Source organism: Amblyomma mixtum, chromosome 2, assembly GCF_055824585.1.
Source record: "Amblyomma mixtum isolate Tamu chromosome 2, ASM5582458v1, whole genome shotgun sequence".
In the NCBI taxonomy this organism is placed as follows: Eukaryota; Metazoa; Arthropoda; class Arachnida; order Ixodida; family Ixodidae; genus Amblyomma; species Amblyomma mixtum.
Genome location: NC_143013.1, coordinates 98,210,300 through 98,229,896, shown reverse-complemented (window position 1 = coordinate 98,229,896; position 19,597 = coordinate 98,210,300). Strand labels below are relative to the sequence as shown.

The window sequence follows — 19,597 nt, the reverse complement described above, 5'->3', positions numbered from 1 at the left end:
AACCCGATGCTTGTCAGGGAAGCTTCTTCCACGTGCCGACAGATGGAGAGAACATACAGAGAATTATAACTGGCGCAGTCGAGCAGGATCTGTTTAGGCTGAGCGGAAGAACTTCGCCGGGAACAAGCCACAACGAAGAGAGTGATGAAGGGAGCGACGTCGAGGCATACCGTGGGAGCCAGCAGACCTCCAGGCTAATCTGTTGCTGCCGGGGCACCGAAAGCACTGCAGAAGGCTTCGGTAGCTAGATGAGTATACGTTAGCGCTAGGGAAATCAGAATGGGGGAGATGGCTGCAGATGGGACGCGAAAAATGGAGCTCGCGCTCATGAGTAGTGCGGTAGGAGGCCGCTGTAAAGCTTCATCACGGACAACATTGGAGCAGGAGAGCAGGCTGTAGGAATTGAGATTGTAAATTGTGGAAGTTTTGAATGAAGCGCAGGGGATTGTACTCGAAACAGAAAGGTTGCATCTCGAGCGAAGGAGGCGACAAAAAGTCATTGAGTAAGATGGAACAGCGCGAACACAGGACACAGGAACGTACAACACAGGCGCTGTGGTGGCAGGTATGAATTCTTGATGCAATAGGAGAAAAGTCTTGCCTGCATGTGGCGATGACCAGAAGACTGGTGCAGACAGCTGAATGCGAGAACATATCGGAAGGCAAAGTGACCGTTGAAGAAGAAATGAAGTTCACGAGGGTGCTGTTGCGGGCTAGTTGGTTGAACATTGTTAAGAGGGAACAGCGCAAACACGGGACACAGGAACGAACAACAGAGCGCCTGTGGTGTACGTCCCTGTGTCCCGTGTTTGCGCTGTTCCCTCCTAGCAATGTTCAACCAACTAGCCGGCAACAGCACCCTCGTGAACGCCATTGATGCAGGTGACCCGCGGATGGTTACATCAAAGAACGCGAGTTCCGACCTAAAGAAGTTTTGAGACTCAGAGGTCGAGGTCGTAGACAGGGGTAAAACAGTCTGCGAGAGATGTGTGATGTTGACGACCAAACGGCCTCTAAAAGTTTCCAGATGTGATGTGTAGTGGTGATGACGAACGCCCGTTAATAAGTAGCCAGTGTTTGAAAGTGAATAGAACGTGCCTGACTGAGTGCTGCTCTTATCCAGAATTTTGCCCCTGGAAAATTCTTCTTCCAAGGAGAAGGCAGTGTGATGTGCGCAAACTATCGCTAACGCATTGTACTGTTGCCCTCGGCTGCAGCGGATCCCACCACCAATTTCTAGAAAGCGCTCGACCCGGCTAACAAGCACTGTCGCTGTCCCTAAAGCGCCTGCAGACACCTCCCAAACATAGGTCAACGCACCCGACGTAGGGAGCCTGCATGATACATGTACAGGCGCGACCATAAGTAAACGAAGCACGCTATTGTGTTCCAAGTGCAATCACGCCTTCTCCATTGGTAATGAAGAAGCGTTGTTTGTCTACAAGAAAGCCCACTAACCTCCGCTACCAGCAAGCGCGCACCACTGCTGGATGTTTCAATTAGGTGACGCGTGAAAAATATTCGAAGACAGTTGCGTGCTTCGTTTACTTTTGTCCGCGCCTGTACCTAACCCAAAAGGATAGGCGTGACGACTTCGTCGTGATGGATGGCCGCGCGCATTGACGAACCCTTTTGTCGCCATTGTAAACCAGCACGCTGGGCGATGCGTGGTTCCTGGACCAGCGGCGATGAATACCACGACGAAGCACAGCCTGCTCGTTGGGTGATGAAGTCAGAGGCGCCAGCGATTAGTTTAGGAATGTGTGACGGAACGCCGCATCTCCCAAGATCGTTGACCGGGCGCAGGTGCCGAGCGGCGTGGAGTACGGTCGACGGTGCCGGTGAGGCCAAGCAGGAACGTACGTTGTACAGCAAGAACCAACAGCGAGGCGGGGAAAGGGAAATCTTAAAACGAGCCCCAGGCCTGCACCAATGGTGCGGCAGGGAAAGGACGTTTGAGGCAAGATAATTGGCAGCAATATCGAATGGTGTTGGTCTTGGATATAAAACCGCAAGTCAGGCGAGCGAGGGCGCATACAGAACAAGCCTGCTCGGAGAACCTCCTGCTCCGCCAAGAGAGTTGCGGAGAAGATAGTGAAGGGACGGCAGAACCACTAGGGCCAATGTAGTTCCGCCTGGGCAACCGTCAACCACCCCTACCTACAGAGACCGAGGGCCTTGGGCCTTGTCCGGACCTGTACCTGCAGAACCCTCCTATGGTACCGCGATGAAGTTGACGTAGTCCCTCCAGTCCGCAGCCGCCGTAGCGCCAAAAACCTGAACGACTTACTGTGGCCACAGGACAGCGCCGTCCCGTCACAAGATGCTGAGCAGACCGTCGACCCCTTGGGCAGCCACAGCTGAGGAATAAATAATCTTATTATATCCGACAGTTGTGGCGTTGATTCGTTCGCTCCTTCCCTCAGTACGAACCCGAGTTTGGCGAATTACCAGCTTGGTTTGGTTTGGTTTGGTTTATGGGGTTTAACGTCCCAAAGCGACTGAGGCTATGAGAGACGCCGTAGTGAAGGGCTCCGGAAATTTCGACCACCTGGGGTTCTTTATCGTGCACTGACATCGCACAGTACACGGGCCTCTAGAATTTCTCCTCCAAAGAAATTCCAGCCGCCGCGGCCGGGATCGAACCCGCGTCTTTTGGGACAGCAGCCGAGCACCATAGCCACTGAGCCACCGCGGCGGCCAATTACCAGCTTCATAATTTGTGACCTCTCACTAGGGTCGTGGCATAGTAACGACTAGAGTTTTGGAACGCGAATTCGCTTTCTTTCCCATAAAGCTGAGGAACTTATTCCATCTGGCTTCAGACTTTTTCTCCGTGGTTTCAGCTTTTCATAAAAGAGGTTTCTTAAGGAAAGCATGGGCAGACGACTACAATAGTCGGCAACGAGAAATTTGAGCGCAGCTCTTCAAACGCCATCTGCCTCCGCTGGCAGGTGGTATCGTAAGCTGCTAACCGCCCTCTGGAATTTTCCCGTTGTCCTTTCCTCCGCTCTCGCAGCAGCACGCGGCTTTTCGATCTGCTACTACCTGTCAGCACGCCACCTGTGACACGCCTATGTTACGCCTACGAGGCAGAACGCAGGAACAGGCGCCTAAGAGCTGCGCTCTAAAGTAAAGAGAAAACAACGTACCGCAGAAGTACCAGGAATCCCCAGAACCCCCAGTACTTCGCATCAGTCCCTTTCAGGCCTTCTTTTAAGCACTAAAGCGGACGTAAACCTCGACTGTGAATGAATTCACGGTGAAGCATCTCTCTCCGCTTTCTGTATTCCCAGACACGCCGAGTGTCTGCGAACGCACGAATAACCTCGTGCTTCGGCGAAAGCGAAGCGTCGGTCTCGCGCCTGCGTCGGGGAGATAAGATGGCGTTCGCCACATGCGCGCCTCCCAGCGGAGAGCGTGAACGCGTAACGCTAGTTGGTCGCATGCCGGAGCTCGCAGCGCAAGCATCGCTCGACGGCTGGCGGCTGACGTCAGAGCTGCTTTAGACTGGGCTGCAAGCATAGGCTGTGTCGTGCACGTTTCTTGGAATGGGAAAAGAAGATTCGCTGGTGCCGAGAATGAAATAAAAACATGCGAGCTGCTTTTCGCCGAATGGGCGACAAATCGAGAGGCACTCCCCAATTCACCCTTTCTAGAATCGGCTTGAGAAGATTCGTCTTACGCGACGCTGAGTTTTATTCTTCTTTGTGAAGCATGCGTTTTTAGTCGTCTTCTCAAAGAAATATGCGGGCCTTACTACGCCTAGATTAGGTGCCGTCATTGAGGCGGCCGTGCCACTATATTTATCAGCTTTTATGATCCTTTTAGCACTCTGTAATCTCGGAGACGGGCGAGCGTTTCAAGAGAAATGTGTCGATCAGCTCAAGCTGAGTTCTCAGTAGAGCTGCGCGTTCTTGATAAAGGCAGTGGGGACTAGGAAATAATAACTGATTCCAGGGCTATGGAACCGGGTGAAGCATAAGGCCATGCGCGCGAGGTGACGTAGCCATGCTGGCGGTGATATCGTTGAATGTAGATCAATAATGTGTCTCAACATTGTTCTCTGTTTCTTTGCGCGCATGTGTCCGACTGATAGACTAATACTATGCCGTGGAGATCACAACAGAGTATAAAAATCTCCACGCGTATGAGCTCTGCAGACATGCGCGACAACAACATGCGTTCCTTCTAAACGCAAAACGTGCCGTCTTTGCCAGAAATAACCTGGAAATGGGGTACGTTTTTTAGCCATGTGCTGGAGTATGCTTATGGCACCTCTAAGCTTTAAATATGTGTAACGTGAGAAGCACCCATGCCCTCAGCTTTCGAGACTTTTTGGTTTTTAGGGGTTCTGTAAGGACTCCACTGTATGCCTGAGAAGGAAACCCCATTTCCTGGTTACATTTTGACGTAGACGACACGTATAAGCCATTAAACGTGTCACACCTGACACACATTTCGTCGGAAACATTCCCTTCCTTATTAATTAAGAACGGAGGCACTGAACAATGCTGTCTGCCAGACAATATCGGAGGGTCTTCGGTTGAGAACTGCCTTTGAGGAAGGATGCCACCTCGAGAAAACAGATATTTAAAAAAAAATGACGTGAAGCTGCGTCATTTCCGGCACATGTTGCCTCTTACTGAAGGATGAAATGCGCGACCTTCGCAGTTCTTGCAAGTAGCGCTACTTGCAAGTAGGTTTTTGCAAGTAGCGTTCTGACACCACGACCGTCGAGAAACGGTCGAAATCCATCAGGTCGCACGACCCGCCTGGAGCCAGCAATGAGGGCAGAAGCTTCACAACTGGCCAGTCGAGGAGGCCTTCGAAGTGTTTTCTTTGCAAGCCATCAAGCGGCGCTCAGTGGTGCTTGAATCATACTAGGTGTTACGCCTGTTTGACGAAAGTATGAAGAAAGCAAAAAAAAGTTCCCAGATGTTAATTGTACCTGCGAAAAGAGGATTTCTAAACCTGCAACGTATTCCATCTTCTGTCACCATCCATACGCCCAGAATCGAAAATAGGCTTTGGAGACCAGCGTGGCATACGCGGGCACTCGTTACCAGCTAAACAAACCCGTAAACTTATCCCACATTGCACAACACATACGAGTTTCCTTTGAAATACTTGTATCATTACACGCAAAGAACCCATGGTGTAAGGGTATAAACTCCTTTCCAATGATGTCAGAGGGCATTATTTTTGTAGCAGCCGACGATGGCCGCCATTAATGAGAGATGGGACGATAGAGGGTCAGCTTTCGAACCACTGTAACGATTTTTGGTGAAAATTTCAAGGATTAATCATTCTTAGGTGATTAAAACAATACCGAAATCGCAATATTCAACATTGAATGGCAAAAAAAGTTGTTCGCATCAGTTTTAGATTATGAGTGCGCCACTTTAAGAAGGCTATCAATTAACTGGCAAATTATTTCACTTTTTCCGGCACAGATTACCCAGGAAGGCCACTTGTTAGATGGAAGAGGTGGTTCTTTTATAAGTATTACTGCATGTCACACGGCATTATGTCAACTTTGATCATTTTGCCACGCTTGTTAATAACAATTTTGACTGCCTCCCTTTACACATTCAACAATCAAGAGTGCTGAGTGCACAAGTCGTCTTGCTCGTCATAACATTTTCATCTGGAAGCCCATTAAATGTAATCTTGGGCTAAGCTTTACGGAAATGTGCACTTTCAACCAAAATATTAATTGAGAAAAAAAAAGTACTTACAACCGAACATCTTTGTTTTATATCTCATGATTTTTTTTCTCAATCACAAATCTTTGCAGCTTACGTAGGGCATTCTTCAAAGCGACGCTGCTCAATGGTAATTGCTTGTTGTCTCTGTGACGAATTTTCTGCTCTCGAACTGTGGAGGGATATTGTTCGCGCTGGGACCCACGCCGAATTAAGCACGGCAGTGAGCATTAGCGAAGCAGACAGCAGTAAATCCAGGGGATTATGAAGAATAAAAGCTAGAATTTATTTGTGAAAGAGCACGTGCTGCGTTTAAACTAATCACAACATTAGTCCTCTTTTTTCTGGCAATCGCGGCTTGAAAGAATATGGTAACTATTATGATGCTCATCTATGGGGAAGAAACGTGAAGGCTAACGAAAATGGCTTAATATAATTGGAGGACAACGCAGCACGCTATGGAAATGTAAAAGATAGGTGTGTGGGTGAGGGAACAAACGCAGATTAATGACATTCCAGTCAAAGTTAGGAGGAAGAAATGGGCTTGGGCAGGGCATGTAATGCGAAGACAAGATAACCGATGGTCCTTAAGGGTAACGGAGTGGATTCGAAAAGAAGCCAAGCATAGCAAGGAGCAGCAGAAAGTTAGGTTGGAGGATGAGGTTAAGAAGTTTTAAGGGGGGGGGGGGGGGGGGGGGAGGCTAGGATGACCGCATCTGCACAGGACTGGATTAAACAGAGGAAAATGGAAGAAGCCTTTGTCTTGCAGGGTACGCAATCAGGCTGAGGATGATGACGGTGCTTTGGCTTGCGCCTTTACTTTCTGCTGCTGTCTTGACAAAAGGTATCATCAAGCGATCAAGTGTAAAAACTAATTGCGATGCGCCTCTTTGTCCCCTGAGTTTTGAGTTGAAGTCGACATTTTCGGGCAGCCGGTGAAACTCCGCACGCCACCGTTAAGAAAGAATTCTCCATTTACTATTATACACTGCGCCAATCATGGCCAAGCTTATAAATTATAAAGGTCGCTTATTATAAAGGCTTATAAAGGCTTATAAATTATAAAGGCTTATAAAGTTCGCTTATAAATTAGTTTATGAAACTTCTATGCTTAAAATTCAGGAATGTTTTTGGTTTATTAAAATCATAATTTTTGCCCCGCGTCTTCCCCCAAGGGAAAGCTAAATGCAAAGCAATCTGCCGTCGTGCTTCGGCACTTACCACCCCGCCTCTGGTTGGGTGAGCATTTCTAGGGCATGATCTTTTGTCGTGAAGAAAATTGAACAGCGACTGATACTAATACCAAGCCGCCAGCTACTCGCTATGGGTCTCCAGGACCGCAACAGGCAGACTAAAACCAGCCGGTCGCTTCCGCAAAACACTAATTGTTAATGCGCTGTTCGAAGTATTGTAGTTTTGTGACACCTGCAAAAGTGTTTAAAGCCAGACAAACCACATTTGAGTATAATTTATTCTCTGGAAATTATCCTCTTGGAACACCAACTTAACTGATGTAACCATTTGAAGTGCAGCGCAATTTTCTATGTAAGGGAGCAGTGGAGTGTATATTCGTGGTTTATATCCTGTAAAGCTGGAAAATTATCGAATCAAACTTACATGCGCTCTCAAGGCACGCAGTTTCTTCCGAGTGCAGCAAATTTCATCCATATCGTTACAGCTGTTGTAAAGATTTACGGTGGAAAATGATCTACAGTTTACTAATTGAGTAAGCACTACTGGCGTGCTAATATTTGATACGTGTTTGTACGAAGGCTATCGACCCCGGACCATCCCCCCCGGACGTCCGGTAGCAGCGTTGGACGTGTGACCACTGCTGTCTTGCATGGGCCCGCAGGTACTTTTGAAGCTGCCATATAACAGCTTCTTCGCCTGGGGACCCTCAACTTCGAGTTGAAAACAAAAACTTGACTTGCATACGCAATGCCCGCTGTCGTGTCTCTGCCGCCAAAAGCGGCATTTATGCTTCATTATTTCGCTTCGCCATTCGACCCTCAGAGGAAGAAGGGTGATATGCCCGTTGCTAGAACTGCATCAAGTAAAGATCTGGCGATCTGGCTTGTGTTCATTAGGCCCGGATACCACTCAAGAACGAAGCTGTTTTTCTCCGTCAAAGGACCACCTTCTTGCCAATGGCCTCGGCCGAATTTCATGAGCTTGCTAGCGTGGCACTGCAGCTAGAGGACTCTCCCCGACCATAGAAGTTGAGGACAATCCTCTATAATCGGCAACTCCCTGCATTGTCGAGAGAGCAGGCTCACGATAATTGGCCAACGCCATTTGCTGGAAGGCGGTCCTTTGACGCAGAAAAACCACTTCATTCTTGAGTTGTATCCGACATATAGTATTGGAGAAGCGGAGACGAAAAAAAAGCGACAACAAAGCACTCGGTGAAGTTAGTTCCAGACGCCCTGTCGAGGCTCGGAAGGTAGATGGGTAAAAGCCAGTAGATGATCTCGGAGGACAAGGCTCCTTTTGAACCAGCAGGCCTATTCAATTCGGAGTGGTAGAGCTCGAAGAAACTACACCGCAGTAGAGAAAAACAAAATGCCGAGCTCGCGCTTGTTTTTTTTTTTTTTTCTCTTTTACCGCCGTTCTGGAATCGCTACTTCTCAAAGAAGGCATAAAATAAGTTAGTTACTAGCGGCCGTCTTTTCTGGAATCGGCCGACGACTGCGCCTCACCTGTTCGCTTCGGTAGAGGGCCCTGGTCTTGGACACGACGGCGTCCGGCGACGTTGAGCCGCGGTCGGGCGACAAGGGACCCCAGGATCCCGTCGGGATGCCCGCCATGTGGCGCCTCAGCGCCGCCTTCTCGCTGGGGCTCCGCACCATGATGCCGTACGAGGGTCCCAGGGCGGCGCGGGGCAGCGGCGATTGGGCGAAGCGGCCCACGGGCCGCACGGGCTTCGCCACCGCCGCCTTGCCCGGCTGACGCACCACCTTGCCGAAGGAGGCCGGCGGCGTCCAGTACATGAGCGCCTTGTTGTCGGGCGACACGTAGCCGAACGGGTAGGCTGCCGGGAACTGCGCCAGCGAGACGACACAAAAGAAGAAAAGAAACAAACAAGCTTGACCGCCTCTGTGTTATCTTCAAAATGCGTTCTAAGGGCTTCACATCTTACAGGCTCTTCGTAAGAAGCCCTATAGAGGACATCTACAGGAAAGATTTGCACTCGCTTCAAACCTTCGCCACATCGAAGTATGCCCGCAGGTCCTTGCGTCCGTAGTGTGGCCAAAGAGCAACAAGAGAGACCTCATAGCGTCGTCAGTTGAAGCAGGCACTGAGATTAAGCTATACACTGCAAAAAGAGCAGCTTTTCCTCACAAGCCGGAAACCAGTATCCAGGCAGAACACAGAAACAATTATCCAGTCGTGTAACTATCTTTTACCGAAACCAACTCGGAACATTTCGACGCCTTGGAATCAACACTAATAGAGAGGTCTGACGTCTCGAACGCTCACGTAAAGAGGGTGCTATTATCTTCTGAGTTCAATTTTGCTGGCCAGGGGTATGACATAGGTTCTTTAGTCCGACATTTTATCAACGCCAAGTGAAATGATCAGTCAAAGTTTACTGAAATTCAAGCAGCCAAATCGGAATATGGTAGCAACTTTGGCAAGTATTTATCTTCAGTTCTTCGATTGCTGTCAGAGCTGCATAGTAATTGCACAAATATTGTATCAGCTAGCACTTTGTATCATTTCAGAATACAAACACGAAGCGAAAGTTATAGCGGAGCCTCCATGTTGTGATAAGGCCGACAGCAATCGGCTGCTTTTAGTTTTAAGGAGAAAGATACAGAGGAGCCACTCTGAAACGCTGAGTAAACATTCCTCGAAATCTCAGTGTATGTACAGAACGGAACAGAAAAAAAAAACAATGACGATTGATATCTTTCCTCTTGAGCACGATATTATTTGGCTATATGATGCGCATCTCTTTTAATCTGAAGGAATATCTCCCCTATGCGAATTCCGGAGACAGGGTCTAAGTAAACAATAAGGGGAGTAGATATATAGAAAAATCGGTTTTGTGCGATAATATGGCCAATCGACGGCAACAGAGGTACAGAGACAACTTTCAGCCAACTTTCGCATCCTTGATTGCTTGGAGAAATATTGACATTCAATGCGCAGAGACTGCAGAAATCATAAGTTTGTGCATCCCGACCGTCCGAAACAGTTCCTCTATTTCAGTGCGGCTTCTGGAGTTCCTACTTCTACATCTTCACATCCAGCAGCTGCGGTGGCTCAGTGTCTATGGTGCTTGGCCCCATAAGACGCGGGTTCGATCCCGGCGGCGGCGGCGGTCGCGTTTCGATTGCGGCGAAATGCTAGAGACCCGTGTGCTGTGCGATGTTTGTGCACGTTAAAGAACCCTAGGTGGTCGAAATTTCTGGGGCCCTTCAACGGCGTCCCTCATAGCCCGAGTCGGTTTGGGACGTCAAATCTCATAAAGGTAAACATAAGCATGAACATAAACGAAACATTTTCGCACCCGAAAGCATTCATCCTCTTTAATAAATATGTTTGAAGCGGCAAGCACGCACGTGTTTAAAATTACTACACTTCATACGTTATGTATATTCAGTCCTATATATGTATATTCAGTAATGCCCTGTGCTTGACTCCTGCACTAGCCCACGGCTGTGACTGCTGGTAGTTTGCGATGTCATATATGTGCGTATATATAATTCGTGCCCTTCATGTCTGGGGCAAAAATGCCACATTAGAATCTCGCGACGTCGCTTCGCTTTCTGTTACGTTCGACATGCACGCCGTCAACCATGAGGGTGAAGTGTAGAGACCCTTCATTGCCATCTGCGCATGCTTGAGAGCACATGGCATGGTTGTAAACGGAAGCAGTAAACGGTGGCAGTTTTTTTTTTGCTTCGATGCAAAAAAAGAAAGGCGAGGCAATCAGACATGACATGCAACAACTGTGGGAAAGCAGTACATTTACCCTCGATGATTATTTTGGTGGTATTACTCTACTCAGTGGTTCTACTCTAAGCCGATGCTTCAAATAGGCAACATAGTTTTTTTTTTATTATTGTTAAGGTGGGCGCGTTGACAGGTCGAGGATGGCGATGGATGGGTGAGCAGCCTCCTAGCTGGGAGAATGGGGTGGGGTGGGGTGGTAGCTGGAGAAGGGGGCTTCTAAAGGTCACCTGGCTTTCCCACTGCGCATTTCAATTCAATTTCACCGTCGCCATTTTGTTCCTCTTTTACATGGGCCTCTAGTGGGTTGCTGCTTTCTGGACGGAGGTGGAGGTATGTGTATTGGTGGTAGGTGGCGCTTCTGGAGGGTAGAGTTGGGTGGGGGTTAGGTGGGGCAATGGATCGAGGGTGGCTGGGTGGGGTGGACGATGGGGAGTGGTTGGTGGGTAGTATGCCTCTAGAATATGAATGGCTTGGGTTGGAGGTGGTTGTGTTACCATCAAATGTGCCTGTACATATTCTCATATCTCGAATAAGGCAGAGTTATATGTTCCTGGCCACCACAAGCCAAACTCTCTCGAAGCCGTCTCCTTTCCTATTTCAGTCTGCGGACACATCAATGTCGGCCCACGGGACGGTCATCATACTGTCCTGACCAATAGAAGTTGCCACACTACGTACACATGGAGGCAACTTTTACTATTTTTTTGTGATCTATCTTTAAAAATATTGCCGTGACGCTTCCTTGTATTGTTTTTTCAGCAGCGATAGCTGTTAGTATACACTTCGAAACTTCGACGGGCTGCGGCGTCATACACCACGTCGTCAGCACAACTAGAGCGGAGACCCGTGCACAGCGCGCGCTCACTACGCAGAAAGGAAGAACATTCGGAGCTTTGTGGGGTTGTATAAAGTGCACCGGTGTCGGAGAATAGCCACGTGACTGCTAACTATAAGTAGGGAACCGAAGACGAAAGAGTTTAGTCATTCTACTCTTCAACGTCTTCCACGAAGGTCGGTTCCCACCTGCGGTATCTCGTTGGTGAGCTGGCTGTGGCGAGCCATGCGGTGCATCTGGCGCCACATGAGCCTGAGCTGGGCGCACGAGGGCTCGGGGAGCGCGGCGGGCGGCAGCTGCTCCACCTGGCGTCGCTCGAGCCGCTGCTGCCAGTCCGGTGGGCCCTGGTCGGGAGGCGGCGACATGGAGTGCGCCCACGGCGCCGCCAGCAGTATGAGCAGCAGGGGAAGGCCGCTGGCGCCCCACGCTCTGGCCATAAGCCTCGGCTGCCGGCCTCGGCTGGGCACTAGCACCTGCAGGGGGAAGGAACATCGTCAGCATCGTGACGAAGTATGTGCAGTCATCACGTTCCGTCGCAGAGAGATAGAGAGAAGTTTAATGGTATTGCATTAGAGTCCCCATTCCGCAAAAATGGCGGCGTGTGCCATGAAATTCACTCATTGGTCGATATAGGTCACGTTAGCTTGTGATGTCATCGCGACTTGCCCACCGTGGCAGGTGGCCACCGGCCCTCCGGGCTGAGATGTCCCGTGAGCTTTCGACGTCATCACAACCCGTCCACCAGCGGGCCAGGTGGAAACCTGCCCATCGTGTCAGGTGTATATAAGTTAATGATTGACAGAGAGAGGCCGCGTGATCTTATGACGTCACCACAACCCGCCCACGAAAGAAAGAAAAGAAGCAATAAAGAGAAGGCAGAAAGCGCAAGAACGAGAAGACAGGAAAGGGAAGCAAAAAAAATGTTGAGAAAATCGAGTTAGGACCAGTACAAGCCCAGATACTCTTGACAAGCGCATTTTCTAGCGAGAAGTTGCTTACGAACGCAAAATTTTGATATACAGTAGGATTCTACTATAAAAATTATTATATCCTGAGATCTCGCCTTGGCAGGCTTACATTTTTTTGCTGTTCGCGTTTCTGCTGTCGTCAAAAACGTTCCCCTTTGGTTTAATATGACAGCCTTAACTACTCTATGCGAGCGATGGATAAAGTTTAAAAGCAAAAGTTTGCTACGCGTCGGAAGAATGGCCCATTGCCTTCAATATTTTAACAACATCACCTTAAAATATTGAGCAATTACTTCACAATTAAAACTGACGTCCAAGAATCCTGGACTTGACCTATCACAGAAACACACAAAGTAGCAGCAATGGGGATCCCTTAATGCTATCACATTCCACTCATATGGTGCGTCTAGTGTCTTCCAAATTTTTGTTTGCATGAACCGGCCAGCAACTGCTGCAACATTAAAAGCTGTGGGGGACAGACCCTCAACCTGGGGCCCCTCATAGCGTCAACAATAGATAGTTTTCTCGTTCTTGATGGTTTGGCAGTTTGAAACACAAAATGTACCCAGTTATGAGGCGCGACAACAAAGCACGAGAAGAGGGTCTGCGCGATTCTTTCATGGTTGATGGTCACATTTCCTGCGGGCCACCGACTCGACGAGGTTGCTGCTTCCATGAGCGGCACCAAACGTGTTGGGCAATTCAACCTATCTCAAGCAGGCTGCTTGACATAAACCGGACCCTAGTGCTAACTCTAATGAAGCTCTATAGAGCTTATTATTATTGGCCAATTTCGACTTTACTAGACAAATCCCACCCGAGACGAATTCTCTATCACCAATTTCGGCACTAGGCGGCCGAATTCATTTATTTTATTTTATTTTTTACAAAGAAGGCCTCGTGTGCTCAGGTTAGCCTCCGCACTGTGTGAAACCAGCGAGCTTGCTGCCACACACAACGTACCGCATTTTTCTGCCCACCAGTGTCATCCTGTATGGCGCCAGAAACTAGAATGTCGCATTCGAACTGGCGAGCCACGGAGGTCGTGGGACCACTTTGAAAAAAAAAAAAAAACGACAGTTGTGTATGGTAGCCCAGAACAGGAAACGACATTTGTAGCCAGCAGCACTCTCTTGTACTTTTCAGCCTTGAAACTATAAGAGCCACAAAGCCGCTGTACTTATGACCAGAACCAGGGGAAGTGACGCGGCAATGTTCTACATCCGGCTTCTCGTTGCCAGTCTCGTCAGTCACAATAATTCTCGTTCTGACCGAGGCCGTTCAGAACGGTGGCTAGACATTTACGTAGCGCGCTACAAGAAACAAATTGCTTGTAATAAGTTACATTTTCGTCAAATTTGGTCATGCCCTGATTTTTTTGCAAGGAGCAGCGTACTCAGGAACCCAATTATTTTTTTTCAGCATTGAATTGCTTGTGATCTCTTGCATATTTTTTCTCCAAAATTAAGCTCTAACCAGTAGTATCAATTCGAGAACCTGAACTCGGGGGAAAACATTGGTGTAGCACAAAATTTTCTCGCATTCGAGTGACAACAATGGAAGGGTCCGTAAGGTCTCGGTATGTTAAAGCGACGCACTTCCATACGGCGAGCACATCGATATATACTCTTTACTGCGATCTGTTCACATGAAAACGCGAGAAAAAAAGCCGAAGAAAATTTCGAAAAATAGCTGCAGGTAAAATTACCAACATATTTAACGCATCAGACTACAGATCAGGTTTGGTTTATGGGGTTTAACGTCCCAAAGCGACTAAGGCTATGAGAGACGCCGTAGTGGAGGGCTCCGGAAATTTCGACCACCTGGGGTTCTTTAACGTGCACTGACATCGCACAGTACACGGGCCTCTAGAATTTCTCCTCCAAAGAAATTCAACCACCGCTGCCGGGATCGAACCCTCGTCTTTCGGGTCAGCAGCCGAGCACCATAACCACATAGCCACCGCGGCGGCGCAGACTACAGATCAAGCAAGCAATTCCACCTCATTCTCGTCCGTGTATATTCGTATTACGCTAATGAAAGTTAAATGAGAAATAGCGTAAGAGTAACCTGTCGCTTCTCCTTAATTGTTCAGTTACTTTTCATAGGCTATAATTGGCCTCTGAAATCAGTTACATTTCAGATGACGTAGTTGTAGCTGCATTAAATTACTTGTTTTTCTGTAACCTGTACGAGATTGATTGCGGTTAATAGGTGGAGCTTTTCATTGGGAACATCGTAGCCGCGGATGCCCTTTGGTCGCGAGTCGCAGTGAGTCACGCGATCTTCGTGACTCGCCGGTAGGAATCACATTCTAAGCGAATTCACGATGTCACTTTGATCGCTGTGATCTCACGCTGTCACATGCGAACTTGCATTGTTTGAAGCTGCGAGATACCAAAGGCGTGTTTCCGCCTTATATTTGCCGCATGGTGGGGAACACAGATCCTCCGTGTGGAATGGAGATCACCCTCGAGATGACGTCAAGCGCCTACTGCCTACTTCCATGAAACCTTTCTCAAGCGTAATTTATATGGACCATTTGTACCATTTATATGGCTCGTATTTGTACCATGTAATTTCTCAAATAAATATATTTTTTTATTATTATTTAAACGAAGCTATGATCGGTCTCTGCGTCGCAACTGTCACCTCCTTGTATAATAAAAATATGGTTATGCAGTGAGCCTTTTCGATCGAAGTATGCCGCAAATGTTTCCAAGCCTCCAATACCGAGATCTTTTTACCGATCGGTGGTAATGCACAGCCGGCCAAATCTTTGGGTGGCGTGAGCGTCGGCCGCTTTTTCTGTGCTCCTGCGCTTTGGGATGAATCAAATTTGTGGAAAGCTCAATATTAACACGGGCATAGTGTGCCGATGCTTAGATTTGATATTTTCGCAAGTTTGCTCCGTAATAAGCTACAGGAGCACGGAAAACGCGGCCGTTACGCACGCCAGCTAAAGATTTGGCCGGCTGTACATAGGCTACTTCGGTGTATGCTATTTATTTGACACCCCGAGGCAGTTCTGTTCAGGAGCTGAGTTTTATATATGCATGACATAAATCTCAAGAAATAATATCACCGACGTTGTGTATTTTCTATTTTTGCAGCTAGAAACATGTACACGTGCACTAGGGAGCCATTTAATTGCGTCAAACGAAGTATTATATAATCGGAACGCTCACTCTTCGAAAACGTTGCACTCTTAAAGATGCTCATATCGACCTGAGAGAACAAGACTTTGTGTAGAGTGGAGAGAAAGAGAGACAGATAGAAGACGTGGAGGCCAATCAGACGATCGTTCCAGTTGATTAACCTGAAGTGGGGGATAGGAGGGGGAATGTAGATAAGGAAATAGAGAGCTGATGTACGGAAGAAGTCGGCAGTCAAAGCTTGTAACGCGAGCCCGACGCTCTCAGGAAGTGAAAATGTGCCTGGCAACAAGGCTTAATTAAGGGCTGACGATCTATATAGCTGAAGGGTATCGTCTTCGTGTAATGTGCAACGTAATGTGCAAGCTGTAATGAGACGATGCTGCAAGCTCGGCTTTCAGGTTGGAAGATTGTAAAGGAAACCGAAAAACCTCCGTCTGCCATTCACGGTGGATGAGAATCTGTTGCCGCATATCCGTGTCGTATGGAAACCAAACAACTGATTTCACCGGCGATGCGAATCCTCCTTTATAAGAGGCCATTCTTCCAGATGCCCAGATTCCTCCTTGACCGTATCGCACTGATTCACCCTCAAAAGAACACGTCAGCGTTGTCTCCGCCCTTGGCCGTTCCGCCAACCACGGCGTTGCTGAAGTTCCGCCCGACGCCGGTCATGAGAAACCGTGCACCGTCAGTGTAATTGTTGCTTATGACGTTGTGTCGCAGCTGATGAAAGCCGCCTCTCAAATTTCGTTTCGATTGTTCTCTGTTGACAACTGCCTTCGAAACAGAGAAAAGAATACTTCATTGTTTGTCCGCAGACCTCGTAGCGTGAAACCCGATCCCTTGTTTGCTGCGTGTCATTGTATTTCGCAGTGTCATTGTTGCAATCCACAGAGTGCCACTGTTGCAATACCACTCTGTGGTTACGCTTTGAAGAGTCTCTTTGCGCTAGGCTTTTTTAAGCAGCAGCACTGGAGCGTCTTTGATGCAGAGAGTGCGCGAAAGAACCGCACTACACAGAGTAAATGAATGGAGGAATCTTAATTCCAGGAGCCAAGGAACAACCCTAAGTTCGGAGTAGTATGCAGCAAGAACAACATTTGTTTGCTCCATTGTTCTACCGCAACATCTGGTTCGCCAACAACGATAAAGAACCCTTATACGCGTGACTAAACGACAGAGTCGCGCATATCGGTGCTCGCTCTCAGCATAGAGTTATTTAATATAACTATAGAGAGAAAGCTGACGGCGCTGCACTTCATCCAACATGGAGGGCCACAGGAATGCCGGGAAGGCGAGATTTCATACTTGACTTGGCTAATGTTGGGCATAAAACGTGGATTCAGCCCTAAAAATACGACTCTTCTCGAGACAAGCCTGGAAGAAGTACTGTGAAAATTAGCATAGCAGCCCAACACCGAACATTCACTTGCATTAAATCTATCGAAAAAATGAAGAATGCAGTATCGAAATAACATAATGGGCGCGCAGAGGAGAGCATCGAGGCACAGCTACCAATTTCGAGGTACAGTCGACGCTTTCCGCGCTTAGACTAGCCACGCCAAACATGAAACTTCGTCTTCCCGGCATTCCCCGCGGTTGATGAAGTGTTCTTTAAGAAACTCGCATAGATGGCGGTGTCAGCTTTCTCTCTAGGTACTAGAAACTCTATGACAAGTAGATGGAGGATAGCACGCCCTAGGAATGAGCTATTAAACAACAGCCAACAAACCCGACCTTTTCCTTTAGTAACGGTGCTTTGAAGTAGATATGCAGCTGGAATTTTTTTTTAACCTTTACAGACTTTTATATTAGAAACTGTGAAAGATATGCCGGTGGGGTCTGTGCAGGTATATGTAGTACAGAGAGTTGGACATTATTTACGCGATAGTGCTTAACAACTAGAGGAGTAATCAACTTTTCTGTTTTTAAATTGAAGGTGAATGAGCATGTAAAATTGAACGGCGTGAACGTTGCAGGTGAGCCCATTTTCTAAATTTTATTAATCCAGAATGTGATCCGAAGTATCGAACGTCAAAAATAGGCATATTAAAGTTCAGTGAGTTGGCTTTCATGCATCGGATATTTATGAAATGGCGCCGATCACATTTCTCACGCATCAAATACAGATGCCGTTTGTGTATTCGATGACGTAGGAGAAGTTGCCCTGATTTGGGCGACGATGTCACATGCAGTGCCACGATTTTATTAATATGCAATGCGTAAAAGCTAACTCTAAGAGCTATTAAATGCGTATCTCTGACGTTCGATAGTTGAAACCACAATGCCGATTAAGAAATATTAGAAAGCGGGCCCACCTTCGATGTTGACGGCCTTCAATTCCGCAATATAGGCCTGTCCCTTAAAATTAAAAAGAAAAAGTTTCATTTAATTTTTGTTAATTAGTCGTGTAATTATTATGCCCTGTCACGTACATAATATCCACCTCGCTCCAAAATCCACCAGTTCAGAGCGCACCGACGTATCTCGCAAAGTTTTAAAAATAAAAATCCGTAAACATTTCAAAAATTCACCCTCTATATTCGGATCTATTCTTTCTCATTTTTTTTTTCTCGTTAGCAGGTTCTTACGCTTTGTCCCATGAAGTGCAATTTATCACCCTTCCTGTTTTTCCAAGCTACTGTATGAGCACGAGTCCAGTAAGTATTTTGTTATACGCCCAAACGGGTGAAAAGTTCTAGGATATGCGAAATGAGCATGAAGAGAAAAATCCTGGGATCTCCGCGGATATTTATTAATGTGCAAAGGAAAAAAAAGAAAGGTTTAGATCTAACCGTTACTCAAAGTGACATCTGTCAGGTTAGGAAGATTAATTGCCTTTCCGGACAGGCCACCACTGTCTTTCGTTTCAGTTTTCCCAAATTTTTTTAAAACGTCATCAGGTGCAATAACAAGAAAAAAAAATTAACCTGTGCGGAACGTAGCCGCAAGGAAAGGGGAGGGATGCCAGAAAAACAAAAGTAACTGTGCCACCGCAGTTAGGGTGCCTCAATGGCCAGCGCCGCTTTCAGGGTGAGCACACAGCTCTCGACGGAATCATGTTGGGTCCCAGTCTCCCTTTCGGCCTCATTGAACTCAATGCGTCGGCGGGCCGTTTCGAAGAGAACACTGCAGCAGCTGCGTGGAATTCAGGAAATTTGATATTCTGCCAAGACAGTATTTTACCAGAGATTGTTTAAACAGTGAATCGGAGTTAGTTACTGTTAAGTATATACCATTTTTCACAGCTAATCTGCCGAGAAAGTCGGCGCCTTGTGAACAGTGGTTACATTCATACAACGGGAGTAGCAGTCTGTCGACTCGAATACCAAGCTACTCGGATCCAACAATCACGGTTGCTTATTCTGAGCTGCATTTGCATATTTGCCAAAGACTTCCACTGAGACAGCTTTTCGTTTGCCTTGAAATTTAGTGCGAGAAGTCGCCTTGGACGGCTGCTAAAATATCAGTAATTGTGAAGACGCAAAGTTAAAACAGTGCATTATCCCTCCGCTCCCAGTAAGAACTGTTCTGGAGTGAAAGCGTTTCGAATGTCTTAGATCGCATACTTTGAATCTATGTGTTGTGGTTTCCAGCCGTGCTGCTTGACCTGCTATTCCCGCTTTTTTTTTTTTTAACGCGCGCTATACCCAGCAAAGCGAAATAGTCGTTGTCCTTTTCTTATGTGGGCAAAACAGGCGGGAACATCACAGCCCCTCACTGCATGATTTCCGACAGCTGCATCATACACCCAACAAAAGCTCACATCAAGCAAGGGGTGTTGATGGTCGAAATTGCTCACTTTCGCCGCAGTTTTGCATTTCTCGACCGTTCCCCGCCACCTTTCTTCTCCCGATTAAAGACGCCTCGTTACGCGTCTAGCCTTTTTTCTCCCGATTACAGCCGCCTCGGCCCACATCGTATCTTCAGCACCACTCTGTCAAAAAGTGGGATGTTTAGTCC

At 47.6% G+C, this 19,597-nt stretch overlaps 1 protein-coding gene across 1 annotated transcript in view; it reads right to left on the bottom strand.

The window, feature by feature from the left end:
- The window catches only part of LOC149360245 (uncharacterized), a 232,450-nt gene that overhangs the window by 93,898 nt on the left and 118,955 nt on the right, over nucleotides 1-19,597 (bottom strand). The window contains exons 2-3 of the mRNA XM_089569225.1: nucleotides 11,697-11,981; nucleotides 8,411-8,752 (exon numbers count right to left, since the gene is read on the bottom strand). Of these exons, the coding sequence (XP_089425351.1) occupies nucleotides 8,411-8,752; nucleotides 11,697-11,945 (591 nt within the window). The 5' untranslated portion in view covers nucleotides 11,946-11,981. The remainder of the gene's footprint in view (nucleotides 1-8,410; nucleotides 8,753-11,696; nucleotides 11,982-19,597) is intronic.